This window comes from Bufo gargarizans, chromosome 1 (assembly GCF_014858855.1).
Source record: "Bufo gargarizans isolate SCDJY-AF-19 chromosome 1, ASM1485885v1, whole genome shotgun sequence".
Lineage (NCBI taxonomy): Eukaryota > Metazoa > Chordata > Amphibia > Anura > Bufonidae > Bufo > Bufo gargarizans.
Genome location: NC_058080.1, coordinates 338,082,840 through 338,106,064, shown reverse-complemented (window position 1 = coordinate 338,106,064; position 23,225 = coordinate 338,082,840). Strand labels below are relative to the sequence as shown.

The 23,225-nt window shown below is 43.8% G+C and overlaps 1 protein-coding gene across 11 annotated transcripts in view; it reads right to left on the bottom strand.

Annotated features, from left to right (window-relative positions):
• The window catches only part of TCF3 (transcription factor 3), a 396,630-nt gene that overhangs the window by 60,236 nt on the left and 313,169 nt on the right, over positions 1-23,225 (bottom strand). For all 11 annotated transcript variants that reach the window (XR_006391250.1, XM_044306353.1, XM_044306377.1 and 8 more), the window contains 2 exons: positions 12,287-12,386; positions 11,528-11,667 (listed from right to left, as the gene is read on the bottom strand). Coding sequence is in view for 10 of the 11 variants with exons in the window: in XM_044306353.1 (XP_044162288.1) it covers positions 11,528-11,667; positions 12,287-12,386 (240 nt within the window). In the remaining variant the exon portion in view is untranslated. The remainder of the gene's footprint in view (positions 1-11,527; positions 11,668-12,286; positions 12,387-23,225) is intronic.

Genomic DNA, 23,225 nt, shown 5'->3' with positions numbered 1-23,225 from the left:
CACTATACAAATCGTGAATAAAAACTGAATGCAATGATGTGGAGGTGCCAACTTCTAATATTTTAGTCAGAATAGAACATAAATCACGGAACAAAAGTTTAAACTGAGAAAATGTACCATTTTAAGGGAAAAATATGTTGAATCAGAATTTCATGGTGACAACAAATCCCCAAAAAGTTGGGACAAGGCCATTTTCACCACTGTGTGGCATCTCCCCCCCTTCTTACAACACTCAACAGACGTCTGGGGACCGAGGAGACCAGTTTCTCAAGTTTAGAAATAGGAATGCTCTCCCATTCTTGTCTACTACAGGCCTCTAACTGTTCAATCGTCTTGGGCCTTCTTTGTTGTACCTTCCTCTTTATGATGCGCAAATGTTCTCTATAGGTGAAAGATCTGGACTGCAGACTGGCCATTTCAGTACCCGGATCCTTCTCCTACGCAGCCATGATGTTGTGATTGATGCAGAATGTGGTCTGGCATTATCTTAATGAAAAATGCAGGGTCTTCCCTGAAAGAGATGATGTCTGGATGGGAGCATATGTTGTTCTAGAACCTGAATATATTTTTCTGCATTGATGGTGCCTTTCCAGACATGCAAGCTGCCCATGCCACACGCACTCATGCAACCCCATACCATCAGAGATGCAGGCTTCTGATCTGAGCGTTGATAACAACTTGGGTTGTCCTTGTCCTCTTTGGTCCGGATGACATGGCGTCCCAGATTTCCAAAAAGAACTTCGAATCGTGACTCGTCTGACCACAGAACAGTCTTCCATTTTGCCACACTCCATTTTAAATGATCCCTGGCCCTGTGAAAACGCCTGAGCTTGTGGATCTTGCCTAGAAATGGCTTCTTCTTTGCACTGTAGAGTTTCAGCTGGCAACAGCGGATGGCACGGTGGATTGTGTTCACTGACAATGGTTTCTGGAAGTATTCCTGAGCCCATTCTGTGATTTCCTTTACAGTAGCATTCCTGTTTGTGGTGCAGTGTCGTTTAAGAGCCCAGAGATCACGGGCATCCAATATGGTTTTACAGTCTTGACCCTTACGCACAGAGATTGTTCCAGATTCTGTGAATCTTCGGAAGATGTTATGCACAGTTGATGATGATAGATGCAAAGTCTTTGCAATTTTTCGCTGGGTAACACCTTTCTGATATTGCTCCACTATCTTTCTGCGCAACATTGTGGGAATTGGTGATCCTCTACCCATCTTGGCTTCTGAGAGACACTGCCACTCTGAGAAGCTCTTTTTATACCCAATCATGTTGCCAATTGACCTAATTTGTGTTAATTGGTCTTCCAGCTCTTCGTTATGCTCAAATTTACTTTTTCCAGCCTCTTATTGCTACTTGTCCCAACTTTTTTGGGATTTGTTGACACTGTGAAAATTTGAATCAACGTATTTTTCCTTTAAAATGATACATTTACTCGGATTAAACATTTAAGCTTCATCTACGTTCCATCTCCACATCATTGCATTCAGTTTTTATTCACAATTTGTTTAGTGTCCCAACTTTTTTGGAATCCGGTTTGTAATTTCCACCAGAGATATTTTATTATTGATGGGGGGAAAAAAATCCTGTGTGCGGCTCCCTGAAACAGCTGATCGGTTTGTGTGTGTGGTTAAAAGATATTCACAGTGGCCCCCATAACATTGACATTAACAGTTCATCCATAACAGTGACATCCACCGTGGCCCAATAAGGTTAGAGCTACACAGAGACAGTGGTTGCGCAACAGCTGTCGCAGCCAGGATCTCTGAGTAGCGGTGATACAATAGAAATTAATGGGATCGCCATTACAGTTGCAAGAAATCCGACATGGCTGGATTTCTTGCGACCGTCACAGCAATCCCATTTATTTATATGGGATCACAGCTACTCAAAGATCTTCATTGCAACAGCTGTTGCGCAACCAGTTGACATGAGTGGATTTCTCAAAAATTAGATTTAGACAGTTTGCCGAATTTTCCCCAAAAAATTATATTCGAATTTATATGTGACAAATCACATAATAAAACAGCTATTTCCTGGCGGACAAGAGCCTGTATAGTGGTGTAGAACACTGTGCATGCATAGGGAGTCCACTGTGCTAGTGAAACAGTACTGTGAAACAGTACTGTGAGTCAGTATGACACACAGATGACAGACGTCACTCTTAGAATCATTTCACATATTTGGTCAGTTACGGAGCCAAAACTGACCAAATAACTCAAGTGTGAACTTAGCCTTACAGGTCAATGTTAAGGTCAAGAAGAAGTGCACTCCTTTTACACCATCGGCAGCTGATTCCACATAGATTTCTACAGAACCTGTTCTGTTACAAGCTGAAACAAGTAGTGCCCCCATGACCGAGTGGTGAGGTGGCAACAGCATGAAGAGTCAACACAGTGACCCAGTTACAGAGTGGTGAGGGTTGGAATCGCATGAGGAATCTGATGAGTCGCCAACACAGTGGCCCCGTCAGAGAGTGGAGAGGGTGGGAATGAGTTGTCAACACACTGGCACAGTCACAGAGTGGGCCATGCTAAATAGTCCTCCGGTGGCTTGATAAAAAAAAAAAACTCCCAAACCGCCGAGTATGGATTTCCCCCCACGACTTTTTACCTTCCTCTGGATCAACTTGCAGGATAATAGGCTGATATGGATGTTACTATATATACTATGTTACTATGACTCTGTGCTGACTGTCTGCTACCGCTGCCACCACTACTTCATTCTGGACAGGTAGACTCCTGCGTAGCAGGCGGTCTACCCTGGGCATGTGTGGCTGCAGATCATACACTGCTGCCACCCTGCTGACTAAGCTGCTGCCTAACGAGCAAGCTGCCACCCTCTTTCTCCTGATGATTATGAAGCCCTCTCTTCCCCTGGCTAAACGTGCAATCAGCCACATTATCGTCAACCATTGTCTGCACATCACTAATGTCACCCTCACCACTCGCAACATCAGGCGGAAAATTCACCCCAAAAACAAGGGTGAACGGACGTACTTTTATATATGCAATTAACACACCCCAAAATTGATTGTATCAGACAGCACTTTCAACCCAATAACAGATGCTACGATTACTGCAATTACTGTTTAAAACAACCTAAAATCTGTAGTAATAGATCACTTTTAGTAACCACATTTAGTGCAGCAAGGTGTAATAAAATAGATCCTATTATAGGCTTTACACTCTCCTATTGGTCCCGGCTCTCTCCCAATAGTGTGGATAATGCCTCCCTATCCTTTCGCTACACTATGAATTATCTTTCCCTGAACTGCTCAAATAGTTTTTTTTTTGGGGGGGGGGGGGAATAAAGTCTATTCTAAAGACTGTCACTAGTGCCTGTAACGTCTCTCCGTGCACAGAGTTTGGGACGAATCAAAATTTTTCTGGATATTCAGATCAAATTCCACTTAGCCAACTTCGATTCTCTCATGTCTAGTGACCCATGACGCTGTGTAGCCTTAGCCTAACAGTGAAGACAAATTGCTTTGTTGTTATGGAAACCTGGTATAAAACCGTTTGTCAGTGAGACAAAGACTGAAGGACCTGCCAGTTTCTATTTGGGTCATGTGATGGTGCCACAATTGCTTTATTGTGTGGCTCTCTCAAGAGTGGTACATACTAGATACCTGAAATTTTTTCGGTTTAAAAACTGTCTAAGCCCCTGATTTAGCTATATGCCAAATCTCAAGCAGATTGGGCCAGTCGTTTGTCCGTGTATAAAGGACAGATGGATGCCAGAAGAAAAAAATAAATACATATAAAGATTACATAATCCCAAAAAATAACACCACTTGATAAAGCCAAAATATACCAGTCTTTATTAATCATTAAAATCTACAAAACAGTTAATATGGACATGCACCCATGCAATCAAAGATGCTATAGTAACACCAGTTATGAATGTAGTCATATAAAAACACCTCCTCAAAAGCAGTAAAAATCCAATCAGTATCTATAAATAAAGAAATAAAGAGATATAATAAGTACTGCCCACTAATGGCACCAGATGCTCCAAATGCTGTTTCGCTGTTGCTTATTTATACTAGCAGAACACTGCCAGTATTTTTACTTCTTTTGAGGCAGATCGTGACTGGGTGGGTATGGTATATATAGTTGGGTATTGCCTATTTTGATGACTACATTTATAACCCGTTTGACTTGAGCAGTACCCCAGTACAACAGGGGGTATCTGCAATTGGTTTGCATTGTTTGTAATGTCAAAATTTTCAAATTTACATCATCTAACAATTTTGCTCGCAAGCCTCCCTAAAGAGAAAAAAATGGTAGGGTCCATTTTAGTCCCGAAAAATGCATCCATAGGAGAGATGGGACTAAACATGGCATCAGTCATGTGACTAAAGTTACCAACCATCCAGAAATTTCTGGACAGTCGGTAAAAATGAGCATGTGAATTTATTTTTTTGAGGTGTCCATGATTTTTTTTTGGGGTGGTGGTACTTGACTAGAATATCTCGGTGGCAATTATTTCACAGCTCACACTTAAATGCGGTTAATGAGGTGTTATCAGTATATTATTTATTACTTATAATTTTTATCATTCATTATGGTTGTCCCCAAAAAATGTTGATGTCTGATTTTGGGATTAGTTGTTCCGAAAAATGAAAAATTCTGGTTGACAACCCTGTATGTGACCCGTCATGTGACTAACAAGCATTATGTGACCTGTCTTTCAATTAAAGGGGTTGTCCAGGTTCAGAGCTGAACCTGGACATACCTCCATTTTCACCCCGGCAGCCCCCCTGACATGAGCATCGGAGCAGTTCATGCTCCGATGCTCTCCTTTGCCCTGCGCTAAATCGCGCAGGGCAAAGGCATTTTTCTGAGTTCCGGTGACGTACCGGGGCTCTCTATGGGGCTGACAGGAACCCCGGTGACGTCACCGGCACTGATGGGCGGGATTTGGCTCTGCCCTAGCCAGTAAAACGGCTAGGGCAGACCTAAAGCCCGCCCCTCAGAGCCGGTGACGTCACCGAACACACTGCTGGGCGGAAGTTACCGCCCAGCAGTGTGTTATTCTAAACACAAGAGCCTGTGCCCTGCGCGATCTAGCACAGGGCACTGGAGCGCATCGGAGCATGAGATGCTCCGATGCCAGGCTCAGGAGGGCTGCCGGGGTGAAAATAAGGGTATGTCCGGGTTCAGCTCTGAACCCGGACAACCCCTTTAACTGCCGAAGCATCTAACAGGTGAATAGTAAAGAGTATTGGAGAACAGAATATATACAGTACTAACTGCAGCAGCACCTCATGTCTGTCACATTGTGTACAGAAAATATATGTCATGTAACACTACTTACTGAATGTTACCATGTAGAGTGTGTCACATGACTGATGCAATATGTGCATGATCTCTTATTATATAAAACACAATTTCAAAAATAAAAATCCAGAATACCCCTTTGATTACTAGATCTACTACAGATTACTAGATATAGATTACTACAAACCGGATTCCCAAAAAGTTGGGACACTAAACAAATTGTGAATAAAAACTGAATGCAATGATGTGGAGATGGCAAATGTCAATATTTTATTTGTAATAGAACATACAGGTCCTTCTCAAAAAATTAGCATATTGTGATAAAGTTCATTATTTTCTGTAATGTACTGATAAACATTAGACTTTCATATATTTTAGATTCATTACACACCAACTGAATTAGTTCAAGCCTTTTATTGTTTTAATATTGATGATTTTGGCATACAGCTCATGAAAACCCAAATTTACTATCTCAAAAAATTAGCATATTTCATCCGACCAATAAAAGAAAAGTGTTTTTAATACAAAAAAAGTCAACCTTCAAATAATTATGTTCAGTTATGCACTCAATACTTGGTCGGGAATCCTTTTGCAGGAATGACTGCTTCAATGCGGCGTGGCATGGAGGCAATCAGCCTGTGGCACTGCTGAGGTGTTATGGAGGCCCAGGATGCTTTGATAGCGGCCTTAAGCTCATCCAGAGTGTTGGGTCTTGCGTCTCTCAACTTTCTCTTCCCAATATCCCACAGATTCTCTATGGGGTTCAGGTCAGGAGAGTTGGCAGGCCAATTGAGCAGAGTAATACCATGGTCAGTAAACCATTTACCAGTGGTGTTGGCACTGTGAGCAGGTGCCAGGTCGTGCTGAAAAATGAAATCTTCATCTCCATAAAGCTTTTCAGCAGATGGAAGCATGAAGTGCTCCAAAATCTCCTGATGGCTAACTGCATTGACCCTGCCCTTGATAAAACACAGTAGACCAACACCAGCAGCTGACATGGCACCCCAGACCATCACTGACTGTGGGTACTTGACACTGGACTTCAGGCATTTTGGCATTTCCCTCTCCCCAGTCTTCCTCCAGATTCTGGCACCTTGATTTCCGAATGACATGCAACAGTCCAGTGCTGCTTCTCTGTAGCCCAGGTCAGGCGCTTCTGCCGCTGTTTCTGGTTCAAAAGTGGCTTGACCTGGGGAATGCGGCACCTGTAGCCCATTTCCTGCACTTGCCTGTACACGGTGGCTCTGGATGTTTCTACTCCAGACTCAGTCCACTGCTTCCGCAGGTCCCCCAAGGTCTGGAATCGGTCCTTCTCCACAATCTTTCTCAGGGTCCGGTCACCTCTTCTCATTGTGCAGCGTTTTCTGCCACACTTTTTCCTTCCCACAGACTTCCCACTGAGGTGCCTCTATACAGCACTCTGGGAACAGCCTATTCGTTCAGAAATTTCTTTGTGTCTTACCCTCTTGCTTGAGGGTGTCAATGATGGCCTTCTGGACAGCAGTCAGGTCGGCAGTCTTACCCATGATTGCGGTTTTGAGTAATGAACCAGGCTGGGAGTTTTTAAAAGCCTCAGGAATCTTTTGCAGGTGTTTAGAGTTAATTAGTTGATTCAGATGATTAGGTTAATAGCTCGTTTAGAGAACCTTTTCATGATATGCTAATTTTTTGAGATAGGAATTTGGGGTTTTCATGAGTTGTATGCCAAAATCATCAATATTAAAACAATAAAAGGCTTGAACTACTTCAGTTGGTGTGTAATGAATCTAAAATATATGAAAGTCTAATGTTTATCAGTACATTACAGAAAATAATGAACTTTATCACAATATGCTAATTTTTTTAGAAGGACCTGTAGATGACAGATCAAACGTTTAATCCGAGTAAATGTATCATTTTAAAGGAAAAATACGTTGATTCAAATTTTCACGGTGTCAACAAATTCCAAAAAAGTTGGGACAAGTAGCAATAAGAGGCTGGAAAAAGTAAATTTGAGCATAACGAAGAGCTGGAAGACCAATTAACACTAATTAGGTCAATTGGCAACATGATTGGGTATAAAAAGAGCTTCTCGGAGTGGCAGTGTCTCAGAAGCCAAGATGGGTAGAGGATCACCAATTCCCACAATGTTGCGCAGAAAGATAGTGGAGCAATATCAGAAAGGTGTTACCCAGCGAAAAATTGCAAAGCCTTTGCATCTATTATCATCAACTGTGCATAACATCATCCAAAGATTCAGAGAATCTGGAACAATCTCTGTGCGTAAGGGTCAAGGCCGTAAAACCATACTGGATGCCCGGGCCCTTAAACGACACTGCACCACAAACAGGAATGCTACTGTAAAGGAAATCACAGAATGGGCTCAGGAATACTTCCAGAAACCATTGTCAGTGAATACAATCCACCGTGCCATCCGCCGTTGCCAGCTGAAACTCTACAGTGCAAAGAAGAAGCCATTTCTAAGCAAGAGCCACAAGCTCAGGCGTTTTCCCTGGGCCAGGGATAATTTAAAATGGAGTGTGGCAAAACGGAAGACTGTTCTGTGGTCAGACGAGTCACGATTCAAAGTTCTTTTTGGAAATCTGGGACGCCATGTCATCCGGACCAAAGTGGACAAGGACAACCCAAGTTGTTATCAATGCTCAGTTCAGAAGCCTGCATCTCTGATGGTATGGGGTTGCATGAGTGCGTGTGGCATGGGCAGCTTGCATGTCTGGAAAGGCACCATCAATGCAGAAAAATATATTCAGGTTCTAGAACAACATATGCTCCCATCCAGACTTCAGGGAAGACCCTGCATTTTTCAACAAGATAATGCCAGACCATATTCTGCATCAATCACAACATCATGGCTGCGTAGGAGAAGGATCCGGGTACTGAAATGGCCAGTCTGCAGTCCAGATCTTTCACCTATAGAGAACATTTGCGCATCATAAAGAGGAAGGTGCAACCAAGAAGGCCCAAGACGATTGAACAGTTAGAGGCCTGTATTAGACAAGAATGGGAGAGCATTCCTATTTCTAAACTTGAGAAACTGGTCTCCTCGGTCCCCAGACGTCTGTTGAGCGTTGTAAGAAGGGGAGACCCCACACAGTGGTGAAAATCGCCTTGTCCAAACTTTTTGGGGATTTGTTGACACCATGAAATTCTGATTCAACATTTTTTTTCCTTAAAATGGTACATTTTCTCAGTTTAAACTTTTGTTCCGTGATTTATGTTCTCTTCTGAATAAAATATTAGAAGTTGGCACCTCCACATCATTGCATTCAGTTTTTATTCACGATTTGTATAGTGTCCCAACTTTTTTGGAATCCGGTTTGTACAACTCCTATTTGGGCCACAGTGAAATGAGACTTTTGTTAAATTCAATCTGGCCTGGTTACGGACACTCCTAACACCATATGCAGTTTTATCATTTTCAACCCCTGCACCTAGAGAGACATTTAACATCAAAGGCACCCTCAAATTACCATCCAAATGGGGCCCTAGCTACAGAGTCCCCTGGGGGAATAAAGGGTACCCCTCTATCACTGGATAGTTCCCAGAAAGGGATAGCCTGAGGGTGTACACAGAGATCATCAGGGCAATTACCATTCAGACCCTCTCTCTGACTTCACTAGGTGCTTGCTGCACTTGTAATATTCCTGTGTGGTGTTATATTATTTTAGGTGTATGTCTTTGAAAAGAAACAAGAAAGAGAAAATGTCAACATGCTAAAAAACACATGCAAAAATGCTGAAATACAGAACTAAAAATTGTGTGTGAAAATACCCTAAAACAAAAACCTGTCTTGGTTGCCCACATTAGCACTAAAGCTCTCACTTCTTACAGCGTTGTTTAACCCCAAATCTGACCAGTGTCACTTTAAGTGCTGATAATTTAAAAACGCTTCGACTTATCCAGGCCATTCTGAGACCGTTTTTTCATCACATATTTTACTTCATGACACTGGTAAAATGAAGTAAAAAAAAATTATTATAAAATTTTCCAAGTTTCAATTTCTCTACTTCTATAATACATAGTAATACCTCCAAAAATAGTTTTTACTTTACATTCCCCATATGTCTACTTCATGTTAGGATAATTTTGGGAATGATATTTTATTTTTTGGGGATGTTACAAGGCTTGGAAGTTTAGAAGCAAATCTTGAAATTTTTCTGAAATTTTCAAAAACCCAATTTTTAGGGACCAGTTCAGGTCCGAAGTCACTTTGCAAGGCTCACATAATAGAAACTACCCAAAAATGATCCCATTCTAGAAACTACACCCCTCAAGGTATTCAAAACTGATTTTACAAATGTCGTTAACCCTTTAGGTGTTCCACAAGAATTAATGGAAAATAGAGATAATTAAAACATTTAACTTTTGTCAGGTTTTCCATTTTAATAATTTTTTCCAGTTACAAAGCAAGGGTTAACAGCCAAACCAAACTTAATATTTATGGCCCTGATTCTGTAGTTTACAAAAACACCCCATATGTGGTCATAAACTGCTGTACAGGCACAGGGCAGGGAGCAGAAGGAAAGGAATGCCATACGGTTTTTGGAAGGCAGGTTTTGCTGGACTGTTTTTTTTTTACACCATGTCCCATTTGAAGCCCCCCTGATGCACCCCTAGAGTAGAAACTCCAAAAAAGTGACCCCATTTTAGAAACTACGCGATAGGGTGGCAGTATTGTTGGTACTAGTTTAGGGTACATATGATTTTTGGTTGCTCTATATTACACTTTTTGTGAGGCACGGTAACAAGAAATAGCTGTTTTGGCACCATTTTTACTTTTTGCCATTTACAACATTCGTCTGACAGGTTAGATCATGTGATATTTTATAGCCCAGGTTGCCACAGACGCTGCGATACCTAATATGTATACTTTTTTTTATTTATGTAAGTTTTACACAATGATTTCATTTTTGAAGCAAAAAAAATGACATGTTTCAGTGATTCCATAGTCTGAAACCCACAATTTTTTCAGTTTTTGGGCGATTACCTTTGGTAGGGTATGATTTTTGCGGGATGAAATGACGGTTTTATTGGCACTATTTTGGGGGTGCGTGTGACTTTTTGATCGCTTGCTATTACACTTTTTGTGATGTAAGGTAACAAAAAATAGTTTATTTAGCACAGTTTTTATTTTTTACGGTGTTCATCTCAGGGGTTAGGTCATGTGATATGTTTATAGAGCCGGTCGGTACGGACGCGGCGATACCCAATATGTATAATTCCCCCGCCTCTACTTTTTACCAATTTTTTATTTTTATTTTACTTTATTTGGGGGGGGGGGGGGGGGGGAAATTTCACTATTTTTTGTCCCACTTTGGGACTTGAACTTTTGGGGATATAATCCCCTTTACAATGCATTCCAATACTTCTGTATTGGAATGCATTGGCTGTATGAGTAATACTGTGTGTATTACTCATACAGCTTTCGACCTGTGAGATCCAGGGGGCTGGATCTCGCAGGCTCGTCACCGAAAGGCATTGCGCTGCCTTGCATGCCATCGGGTCCCCCCTACAGCCGCATGGGGACCTGATGGCACCGCCGATCGCCGCTGCAAACCTCAGGTAAAGCCGCAAACCACATTGTGACAGGATGCCCGCTGAATGATTTCAGAGGACATCCTGTTCGGATTAATCCCCGCCGCAATGTAGTTTTAAAGTTAGGACGTACCGGTACGTCCTAAGTCCTTAAGGGGTTAAAAATGATCTGTTTCTATCAGTAAAAAGCAACAGTTTTTTAATGACAATTTTGTAAATCTGGCACAATATGTTGCTCTTCTACTGCAGAGTAGTTAGAGGTGGAAAAGGAAGGAGGAAAAAAAAAACACAGCATTGAGAATAGCCTCATAGACTATTCCTTTAAAAGGTAATTCATAGAACTCTCTAATTTAGACCTATCCTTGGGACAGATCATCATGATCTTATCTGTGGGGTTTGAGAAGGCACCAGTGCTCGCAGCAGTTCTGCAGCTTTCTCGTTTGTCACATGGCATAGGTGCAGGCCAGCCCCACTGAAGTGAATGGAGCTGATCTACCAAGCACAGCTGCTATCAAACTGAGCTGTGCCTGGTTTGCTGAGAGAAGGTGGTGGTGCTATTTGCCTTCTCAAACAGCTGACCAGTGGGGTTCCTGGGTGTAGGACCCCCACCGGTCAGATACTGATTAATACTGAATTGAAAAATCTTTAATACACAGTGAGATCATATTGTTTGCTAGAGTTTCAAAACATGAGCAACTTCACAATTACCATTCGCTCATGGGGGTGCAGGCCACTGAAGCCTGCAGGCTGGGTAAGAGAAGGTTGAGAGCTGCCTAGAATGGAACTGTAACCGCCCTGTCCAGTTCCACCAGAAGGAGTCCAGATATCTGATGAATTATGTAGCCCATCTGTTAACACAAAATAAGATAAAATAAAATAGGGGTCCCATAAGACATGTCCTGTTACGAACACAGAAAACTAACACATTTGTATTTTGCATTATCAGCTTTCCTAGGCTTGGAAGAGATTAGATGTAGTATTTAATAGGGTTAACAGACACAGGTTCATGAATCGGAAATAAATCTAAACCTGATATATGCTCTCACATTGCCACATGCACAGGAACTTGGCAAGAAAACCTGTGATCCCACTTTGGCATGGGGGGGGGGGGGAAAGACCTCTGAGAACTTAACCTCTTATCTCAGGGACCATTAACATCTGGCGCTTCAGTTGCAAAACTACAACTACACTCTTCTCGGAACTGTCACTGAAACAAAGTATGCTGGGAGTTGTCGTTTCACAACACTTCCCAAGGGTTGCAGATCCTTGCCTTATCTGCAGGATGGGGATAATTGTGACCAGTGTTGGTCCAACCGCTGGGCCTCTGTCTATCTCTACAACAGGTGCCTGTGTCTGCCGCTCCATTCAACTCTATGATAGGGGATTAGTTGTTGTCAGGGGACAAAACCTTTAATAAAATAACTATACATAAAAGAAACATGGTTGGGAGGATATGTAGACCCTTACCCGTCATGTAGAATGTACCAGGGTAAAAAGAATTTGTTTGCTTTGAAATGTAATTTCCACGGTCTCCACTGTATTCATCACCAGAATTAGCAGGATATACCTGGAAACAACCAAAACAATAAGGATGAAATTATTAACTGTATTAAATAAAACAAATGAAGTACAGGTACCCATTGTACCTACTGTAGCATCTATTATAACAAAGCAAACAAACAATCTAAAGCTGAGCATACACATTCAATAGCTATCTCTCCTGGTTTCTCTATACACAACTCAGCAGGTATGTATTGTCAATGAGAGAGAAGAGAACCACTACCAGACAATTCTTGTGGTGTCTTCTCTCCTGAGAAAGCATAAGGATCAGCAGAAAACAGAAAAATAAATAAATAAATATATACAGTTCACCCAATTCTTTTCTCCCATGAGAACATCTGTTGGGGGAAGAGTTCCCACATACGTCAGATTGATGGCCAAACCAGTCATACTTAAAGGGGATTTCCGGGAATAGTGGGTTTTTACCAAGTCCCGTGAGCCTGCCTCTGTAAATAGAAGATTCATACTTACTTGCTCCCCACCTCTCTAGTGCTCTGCTGTGTCCACATTCTGGTGCCTGGCTTGTTTTCTTCCAGCACTGCATTGGCATGGTCGCCTGCTCCTCTGCAGACACTGAATGTATTCAGTGGTGATGTGGCCACAAGCAGCACGTCACTGCTGAAGCCAGTCATTGGCTGCAGTGGAGCATAACCATGCATCACTGGAAGAAAAAAAAAAGCAAGCCAGGGATCGGAACATGGACACAACACGATGGACTGGAACAGCAGAGTGCAGGTAAGCATGAATCTTCTTTTTATGGAGACAGGCTGGGCACTTGACAAAAAGGGCAGTATTCCCACAGAACCCTTTTAATGTATTTTTATAGTAGTATAAAACCATGTTCACATAACATTAGGTGAAAGGTTGTATGTTATTTTAATTTCTTCCCAAGTAAAACCTCTAGTAATACCAGGTGGTTATACAGAAACTATCACCCGTTCTCACCAAGAAGTTATGTGCACTCTCACAATAACATTTAGTGGGTAGGGGTGGGCGATATGGCCTAAAATCTATATTGCGATATAATTTTAAGCATGTGCGATATGCGATATATATCGCAATATATTATATAGTTCGGGGGGTGGGGTTAATTTTTTATTTATTTTTTTACATTTTATTTAATAACTATTAGCCTCCTTAGGGGCTAGAACCCTTGTCCTATTTACCCTACTAGAGCTCTATTAGGGTAAATAGGACTTCACACTCTCCCTGCTGCCTTGTGCATAGTGTACACAGCAGCAGGGAGCTAAACATGGCAGCTAGGGCAGTGATGGCTAACCTTGGCACTCCAGCTGTGGTGAAACTACGACTCCCAGCATGCTCCATTTATTTCTATACAGTTCTGAGAGCAGCCAAGAAAGGGGAGCATCTTGGGAGTTGTAGTTTTACCACAGCTGGAGTGCCAAGGTTAGCCATCACTGAGCTAGGGATTCAGTAGCGTCCTGGCTGCCTGGGTAACCGATCGGAGCCCCGCGATTACACTGCTGGGGCTCCGATCAGAAGCTGCCACCCTGGGGTCACTGCCACCAATGATTTAATCGTGTGGAGGGGGGCACAATTAATATAATACTTAGAAGAGGGGGAGTAGAAGGGAGGGTCTGGGGCCACTGCGCCGCCAATGAATATAGTTAATATGCCTGAATACAAACATAGCCAGCATGTGCCGGCCATATCCCATACCTGGCCTCTATTACTGCGTGCAGTGATCTGCCGCAATTAACCCCTCAGGACCTGAGGGGTTAATTGTGGTGTATCAAACATGCAGTCATAGAGGCAGAGTATGGTATATGGTCGGTGTTCTGCCAGATTCCTATACCTTGGCAGAATGCTATACCGGAAGTGACGCGCGGCCGCACCAGAATCAGCTGGAGGAGGGTGTGTGTGGATCTGCGCAAGCGCACATCTACTGGATTCGTAGAAATAATTGCACCGCTGCAGGAGAAGCACCTACTTCATTTGCATGCACGAAACCATACACTGCGTGCACTCAGGGACTGCACTTAGCTCTGCTATGTGGATGACCCCACCACCCCAATATCCTGCACTCAGCTCTGCTATGTTGTGAGGCTGAACTGCTCCAGATGATGTGTCTGAGTGTGTGCACTTAGGGGTAGGGAGATCTGATGGAACATTTTGCACTGAAAAATCTACCTACCTGTCACGGCTGGCGGTGGGGGAAACCCCCAGCCGTGCGGTGCCTGGAGATGGTAGGGTCGCTGCAAGGCCAGGACCACAGGATCAGGGAGCAGGTCACCTCCTCAAGTCTCCCTGATCTGACCCTAACTCCTAACCTGCATGGGCCGACCTTTAGGGTAGGAGGACCCATGCGCAGGAACCTCGGGTCCCTACTATCCCTCCGCAGGTCCCTAGGCTAGGAGCTGGATAGACTACCTGTTCCTCCAGAACACGGAGGAACAGGAGCCTATGGACCTGCGGAGGGATAGTAGGGACCCGAGGTTCCTGCGCATGGGTCCTCCTACCCTAAAGGTCGGCCCATGCAGGTTAGGAGTTAGGGTCAGATCAGGGAGACTTGAGGAGGTGACCTGCTCCCTGATCCTGTGGTCCTGGCCTTGCAGCGACCCTACCATCTCCAGGCACCGCACGGCTGGGGGTTTCCCCCACCGCCAGCCGTGACAGTATGACCAGAGGGGAAAAGCCACCAACCGCGCCGTTAACGGTGAACCCCGTAACGCTCTCCCTCCGGAGAACGCGCATGCACCCCAACGGTCAATGGATGCATGCTTCACCCTCTTACGAAGGTCGTGCACACCAAAACACGTTGCCAAGGGCAACCGCACGCATGCCTGTTATTCGCGGCAACCGCACCTGAGGCAAACCACTAAGTGCCCCCAGCTGCGGTTGCGACAACACCAGACCGCGGATAACTGCATGCGGCTCCCAAGGAGTCACGACCATGACCAGGGGTCATGACACTACCCCTGAGTGAACAAAAAAGAGTGGTAGGACAGCACCACTTACTTGAATTCATTCAAGAGGCTTTGCGGCGGTGCTCGTGACGTCAGGTCCCGGCCTCATAGACCCCACAAATACCCCACAAAGGTCACGGCCTTTGGAGTGCCGTGACCATCTTCGTTTTTTCTACTACCCCTGAGTGCGCACGAGCAGTGCACAGTTTTGCGCATGCAAATGAAGTAGGTGCTTCTCCCGCAGCGGTGCAATTATTTTTACGAATCCAGTGGATTCACACACACACCCTCCTCCAGCTGATTCCGGTGCGGCCGTGTCACTTCCAGTATAGCATTCTGCCAAGGTATAGGAATCTGGCAGAACAACGGCACATGCAAGCTACATTTGTATTCCGGCAAATTAACTATATTAATTGGTGGCGGAGTGGCCACAGTCCCTACCCTCCTCCTCCCCTCTGTTCTCATTGGTGGCAGAGTGGCCACAGTCCCTCCTCCTCCTACTCTGTTCTCATTGGTGGCGGAGTGGCCACAGTCCCTCCTACTCTCTGTCCTCATTGGTGGCTGAGTGGCCACAGTCCCTCCTCCTCCTACTCTCTGTCCTCATTGGTGGTGGAGTGGCCACAGACCCTCCTCCTCCTACTCTGTTCTCATTGGTGGTCAGCGGCAGGTGCACACAGTGGGGAGGGAGGGACTCCCTCCTTCTCCACTGTGCCGGCTCAGGAGAACATGATGCCCGCCGAGAGCGGCGCATGCCATGTTCTACCGCGATATGGCGATATAAGCAAGATCTCTATCGTTGGCCAAATTTATATAGTTTATATCGCATATCTTCTTTATCGCCCACCCCTAGATGTGGGTTTTTAATTTTGCTACTAAAGAGGTGAGAAGAACAGCTACATACCTAATATTCCCCTGTTCATCATCAAGCCAATTGTGATACAATTGATTATGGAATCTTGACCACATTAATACTGTCCATTCACTACTGGTAAATGTCTGACAATGTACATGTATACATTTGCATAAACAGCATGTATAAAATCAGCACAACTATTATTGTTGCATGTGTTGTACAACTGCAGTTTTCTTTTGGTCCAACAGTCAAACACCAGGGTTGCGCTTTGATGCAAAATGGCACAAAAGCATAACTCTTTGGGGGGCATAATAGGGTTTTGTTTTTATAATTCAGGATTAAAAGAGTAAAAATGGCAGCCATTTAAAGGGCTTCTGTCACCCCACTAAAGTGATTTTTTTTTTTCTGGGCTAGTCAAATTAGTTATATTGCGATATATGACAATATAATTGTGTTACTTTGATCCAGCAGTTTCTGCAAAAAACGAAGTTTTAATATATGTAAATTCGGTCTCTACCAGCAAGTAGGGCGGCTACTTGCTGGTAGCTGCTGCAGAAATCCGCCCCCTCGTCGTGTTGATTGACAGGGCCAGCCGGGATCTCCTCCTCCGGCCGGCCCTGTCGGCATTTCAAAAATCGCGCGCCTGTGTGGATTCGGCGCAGGCGCTCTGAGATGAGGAGGCTCGTCTCCTCAGAACTCCCTCAGTGCGCCTGCGCCGATGACACCACCGAAATAGAAGACGTCATCGGCGCAGGCGCACTGAGGGAGTGCTGAGGAGACGAGCCTCCTCATCTCAGAGCGCCTGCGCCGAATCCACACAGGCGCGCGATTTTTGAAATACAGACAGGGCTGGCCGGAGGAGGAGATCCCGGCTGGCCCTGTCAATCAACACGACAAGGGGGCGGATTTCTGCAGAAGCTACCAGCAAGTAGACGCCCTACTTGCTGGTAGAGAGCGAATTTACATATTATAAAACTTTGTTTTTTGCAGAAACTGCTGGATCAAAGTAAGTAACACAATTATATTGTCATATATCACAATATAACTAATTTCAGTAGCCCAAAAAAAAAAATCACTTTAGTGGGGTGACCGAAGCCCTTTAAAAAGTTGCTACAAAATGCAATGCAATCTGAAAGCATGTTATAGAGCAGGAGGAGCTGAGCAGATTGATAGCTATATATTTTTTTTTAATTCAGCGATCACCTCTACAGTATGAGGGATCACTATTGCAATTGCTCATCCTAATACAGTTGCATTGTTTCTTGGCAGATTTTTGTTTAGCCAGTACTATCTGCTGGCCAGAAACAATTTAGGTGCCTCCAGGAACGTTTGTGTCCCATAATCTGCCCAATTTTTGCACTGCCTAAATCTGCCTTTAGTGTGCATAAGAGATAGCAGTTAGTCACTGATCATACCTCCTCCCTATACAGATAAGGCTACTTTCACACTACTTTTGCGGATCAGTCATGGATCTGCAAAAACGCTTCCATTACAATAATACAACCGCATGCATCCGTCATGAGCGGATCCGGTTGTATTAGGTCTTCTATAGACATGACGGATCCATCTTGAACACCATTGAAAGTCAATTGGGGACGGATCAGTTTTCTATTGTGCCAGATTGTGTCAGAGAAAACTGATCTGTCCCCATTGACTTGCATTGTGTGCCAGGACAAATCCGTTTTGCTCCGCTTAGTCAGGCAGACAGCAAAGCGCTGCAAGCAGCATTTTGGTGTCCGTCTCCAGAGAGGAATGGTGACTGAACGGAGGCAAACTGATGCATTCTGAGCGGATCCTTTTCCATTCAGAATGCATTAGCGTAAAACAGATCTGTTTTGGACCGCTTGGGAGAGCCCTGAAACGGATCTCACAAACGGAAAGCCAAAATGTGGAAAGTAGCCTAAATATTCAAAGGGCTGTAAAAAAAGCAAAGACCCAAGTGTATAAATTGCAAGTTTTACTGAACCTTTTCCCCACAAAACTATATATCAATCTGCTCAGCTTCTCCTGCTCTATAACATGGTCTTTTCAGATTGTACTGCATTTTAAGATGACAGGTCCTCTAAGGCATATCCTGCCTGTGTGTGTTTACATAAATTACAAACACTAAAACATTTGGAACATTAATCAGTCCCTTTAAATAGTCTACAATTAAAAATGTTTGGTAAATAAAAACATCATAATTCCATTATTGTGTGTTGTGTCAGTTGGTATGCACACACCTCTAGTACCATCTGCTTTATTTTGGAACTTTGCTAACAATTAGGGCAGCTGGGAACACAGCAAGTTCCTCCATAAGGTAAGGAAAGAAAAATATAAAAACCAGGAACGATAAATAAGAACATGCACTTACATATGTACATAAGAAATGCACAATATAAAAATATTCAGCTGTTTATTTGTACAAACAAAAACTGTTCACAAAAAAAAAAAAAATTAAAAATACAGATTCTCTATTATATATGCAAAAAGCGGTCTACTGGCATTGTGGAATTCAACTCCTCCTCCCTAGAGATATTTCCAGCTTCGGTTTTAGACTATAACATCAAGTTTCACTGGATACAGCTTAACCCTAAACTGGCTTGTATGTTGTTTACAACTCGGGAAAGACTGTTAATACTAGCATGCATTATTCATTATGCAAAGACGTATATATGAATACTACAACAAATCCAAAATATTTGTTGAATAATCCAACCCCTGAACAAAGCTTGTAATAACCTGTAGAAAATTTAACAAATGCCTGTAAACATTTGAATTCAGATAGCTAACAAAAAAAACTAAAAATTGTGAGAATTATACTTAGAAAATGTATTTACCTGTGACGTACATGAGCTTGCTTTACTTCTTGTTCTGTATTAACCCTGGTTGAACTTGATGGACTTATGTCTTTTTTCAACCGTATTAACTATGTAACTATTTAACCCTTACACCAGAGTAAAGACAAGAAATACAGAGGAGAAATAGTTAACAGTTACTCAGGAAGCTGTAAATCACTCTGCCACTGTTAATGTTGAAATGGGAGTTCACTCCCTCTCTACCAAACTGAAATAATTTACTCTGCTCTGTCTGGCTTGGAAAGTGGGTGAGAGTGGAGGGTGAATGAATATACCATTGAGCCTGGAATATTGACACAAACATTATTGACTGTGTGGTTTAACATGCATAGTACTACAGTATGTTATATGTCGCATCAGGAAAATGCAAGAAAAAACTGTTGGCACTGGGTGTTCTTTTCCCCAGGTAAAAAAAGATAAAAGACAACTTGTGCTTCACTTTCTAAGGAGGAATTTAAAATTATGAAATTTAAATAGCAAAGTGTAGTGGTGCTTTGGGATGGATAAAATAGTTTTAGCCTGCTATCCATAAAACAATGCATTATATATTCCATAAATGGCACAGGCATGACTGCAAAATGGCCTTGTGTATAGATATTAGTGCTGTAAAGAAAGTTCATCCGTTGCCCATGGCACCCATTGGTATTTTCACTAAACTAAGGCCTCTTTCACACTTGCGTTGTCCGGATCTGGCGTGTACTCCACTTGCCGGAATTACACGCCGGATCCAGAAAAACGCAAGTGTACTGAAAGCATTTGAAGACGGATCCGTCTTCAAAATGCTTTCAGTGTTACTATGGCACCCAGGACGCTATTAAAGTCCTGGTTGCCATAGTAGTAGTGGGGAGCGGCATACTTACCATCCGTGCGGCTCCCGGGGCGCTCCAGAATGACGTCAGAGCGCCCCAGGCGCATGGATGACGTGTACATGCGATCACGTGATCCATGCGCTTGGGGCACCCTGACGTCACTCTGGAGCGCCCCGGGAGCCGCACGGATGGTAAGTATGCTGCTCCCCGCTCCCCACTACACTTTACCATGGCTGCCAGGACTTTAGCGTCCCGGCAGCCATGGTAACCATTGAGAAAAAGCTAAACGTTGCATCCGGCAATGCGCCAAAACTACGTTTAGCTTAAGGCCGGATCCGGATCAATGCCTTTCAATGGGCATTCATTCTGGATCCGGCCTTGCGGCAAGTGTTCCGGATTTTTGGCCGGAGCAAAAAGCGCAGCATGCTGCGCTATTTGCTGCGGCCAAAAAACGTTCCGTTCCGGAACTGAAGACATCCTGATGCATCCTGAAGGACGGACTGTCCATTCAGAATGCATTAGGAAAATCCTGATCAGCATTCTTCCGGCATAGAGCCCCGACGACGGAACTCTATGCCGGAAGACTATAACGCAGGTGTGAAAGAGCCCTTAGCTGGAAAGTCTGGACAACTGGAAACTGCGTGGCTATACCTTAAAAGGTTATAAAGGGTTTGGCGACTTTTGGTTACTGTTGACCAGTGTGTATGCAAGATGATGACTATATAGCACTAAGTTGAAATGTTTTGGTATTTTCTATATTTCATAAGGAATGCCCCCTTGTTTGCCAAGTCTTTTGTGCTGTGCATACACAGGTCTTTTCCATAAAATGGCTGTTGAAGGGTCATGTGACTAGGAAAATCATCTCCATTCAAATACACTGCACCTGCCATCCGCACTTGCACTGTTAGTAGTTTAGTGCAGGTGCAGCGTGTCTGAATAGAGGAGGCTGAATTATGTGTTTGGCCAACTGACCCTCCATTGGTGTCCATATTATGGACAGGACCTCTATGTAGACAGCACAGAATATTCACCCAAAAAGATTCGATTTGATCCGAATTTATTTGTGATGAATAACATTAAACCGCTATTGCCTGGCTGCCAAGAGCCTGTATAGTAGTGTAGAACACTGTGCATTGCAAAAACATGCATAGGGAGTCCACTGTGCTAATCAAACAGTACAGAGTCTGTATGATGTGCAGATGACAGGCATCCCTCTTAGAATCAATTGTGCTCATGTGCACGTGAAAATCACTGCTCATGTGCACAGCCCCATAGAAATGAATGGGTCCGGATTCAGTGTGGGTGCAATGCGTTCACCTTACGCATTGCACCTGCGCGGAAAACTCGCCCGTGTTAAAGGTCACACGGGTGAGTTTTCCCGCACGGGTGCAATGCGTGAGATGAATGCATTGCACCCACACTGAATACAGACCCATTAATTTCTACAGGGCTGTGCACATGAGCGGTGATTTTCACGCATCACTTGTGCGTTGAGTGAAAATCTTTGTGCGTTTTTCACACAACGCAGGCCCCGTAGAAATGAATAGGGTTGTGTGAAAATCACAAGCATTCGCAAGCAAGTGCGGATGCGGTGCGATTTTCACGCACGGTTGCTAGGTGACGATCGGGATGGAGACCCGATCATTATTATTTTCCCTTATAACATGGTTATAAGAGAAAATAATAGCATTCTGAATACATAATGCATAGTACAATAGGGCTGGAAGGCTTAAAAAAATAATAATTTAACTCACCTTAACCCACTTGTTCACGCAGCGGGCATCTCTTCTGTCTTCATCTGTGAGCAATAGGACCTTTGAGGACGTCACTGCGTTCATCACATGGTCCGTCAGATGATCCATCACCATAGTGATGGATCATGTGACTGACCATGTGATGAGTGTAGTGACGTCATCAAAAGGTCCTATTCCTCACAGAACAAGACAGAAGAGATGCCGGCTGCGCGAACAAGTGGATTAAGGTGAGGCAAATTATTTTTTAATTTTATTTTTTAACCCCTCCAGCCCTATTGTACTATGCATTCTGTATTCATAATGATCGCAATTTTGGTGGTACTTCACTATGTGCAAAAACCTCTAACCTCCACAGAAGGATCTCTTTGCAAAAGGCTATCCCTATTGGATACTCTGGTGTTTGGCTACATCTAAAAAGACTGTTGAAGTCCGAATGTCTTTGGATGTAATTTGTCCACTGTGGAAGCGAGATCACCTTACATAGCAACTGACAATGAATGTGAACATGACCCACTTCACACAGAGATCAGCAGAACCAATATAGAACAGCAAGATAACATAACAGAGAAAACAAAACAAACAAAAAACAGTAGTGGATCCAAAACAGAGATGACATGTGAATTAAATATTTGTATGTCTTCTGTGTTTTGTACCCACTCCTGCTTTTGGATTCCAAGTCATGATCCAATCCTGATGCAAAATAAGGACCTTTTGATACAAGTCTTACGGCTGCTCCACAGATAGCATCCGTTGGGTTCCTCATTTTTCCGTCCTTAAGTTTGGCTTCCCAGTAGTTCAGGGGATGGCAGGGTACAGTCCAAGTATGCCACCACCTGCTGGTTCAGGTTCCGCTACATGTCTTGCTGCTGCTGGTAGGTGGTTTCTTCACAAGGTGGGAGAACAAAAATGCTCATCAGAGACGCTACACTTAAATTGTTGCTGATTAAGCTGGTATTGCTACTGCTCCCCCCCCCCCCCCCACAACCTACTCCAGCAGCCATGGTAGTGGAACGTGAGAGCAGAGGGCGGTCCGCCCCCCCACCCACCCACCTTCTCCCCCAGGTCCAGTCAGACCTTCGTGAGAATGGGTGATGGCACACATAGGATGTCTCGATAGTAGATTAGTTTATCCTCCCTCTCAGCTGGTGTAAAAAAGGCCCGGATTTTGGACCGGTAGCAAGGGTCTAAAATGGTGAAGGACTCCCTGCCTCCATCTCCACTGCATACTGCCACTGTGCCTCAGCATCATCTGCCTGGTCTTCCTCATCACCCTTGTCCTCCTCTCCTGTCACTTGTGGAGAAAAAACTGCCATTTCGGTATACATTGCTTGTGCGTGAATGTCCTACAGGTGGCCGTGAGATGTAGGCACCATATCTCCTGTCCCCTGGTCAGCCAGATTTAGCAGCATCTGTTCCAGAACATGAAGCAGTGGATTGACGTTCATCTCGGTCCTTATGACTGACAAAAGTGGCCTCCTCAAAGGGCCTGAGCAAACGGCAGGTTTAACACATGGGCTGCCACTGGTTAATGGTCAAAGTTAGACAGGGGAGTGCTCCTGTCTACCTGCATCAAGAAATAGTTTCTGGCCTTCCTCTGCTCATATAGTCGTTCCAACATGCGGAGGGTGGAGTTCCAACTGGTGGAAACATCGCATATGAGGCGATG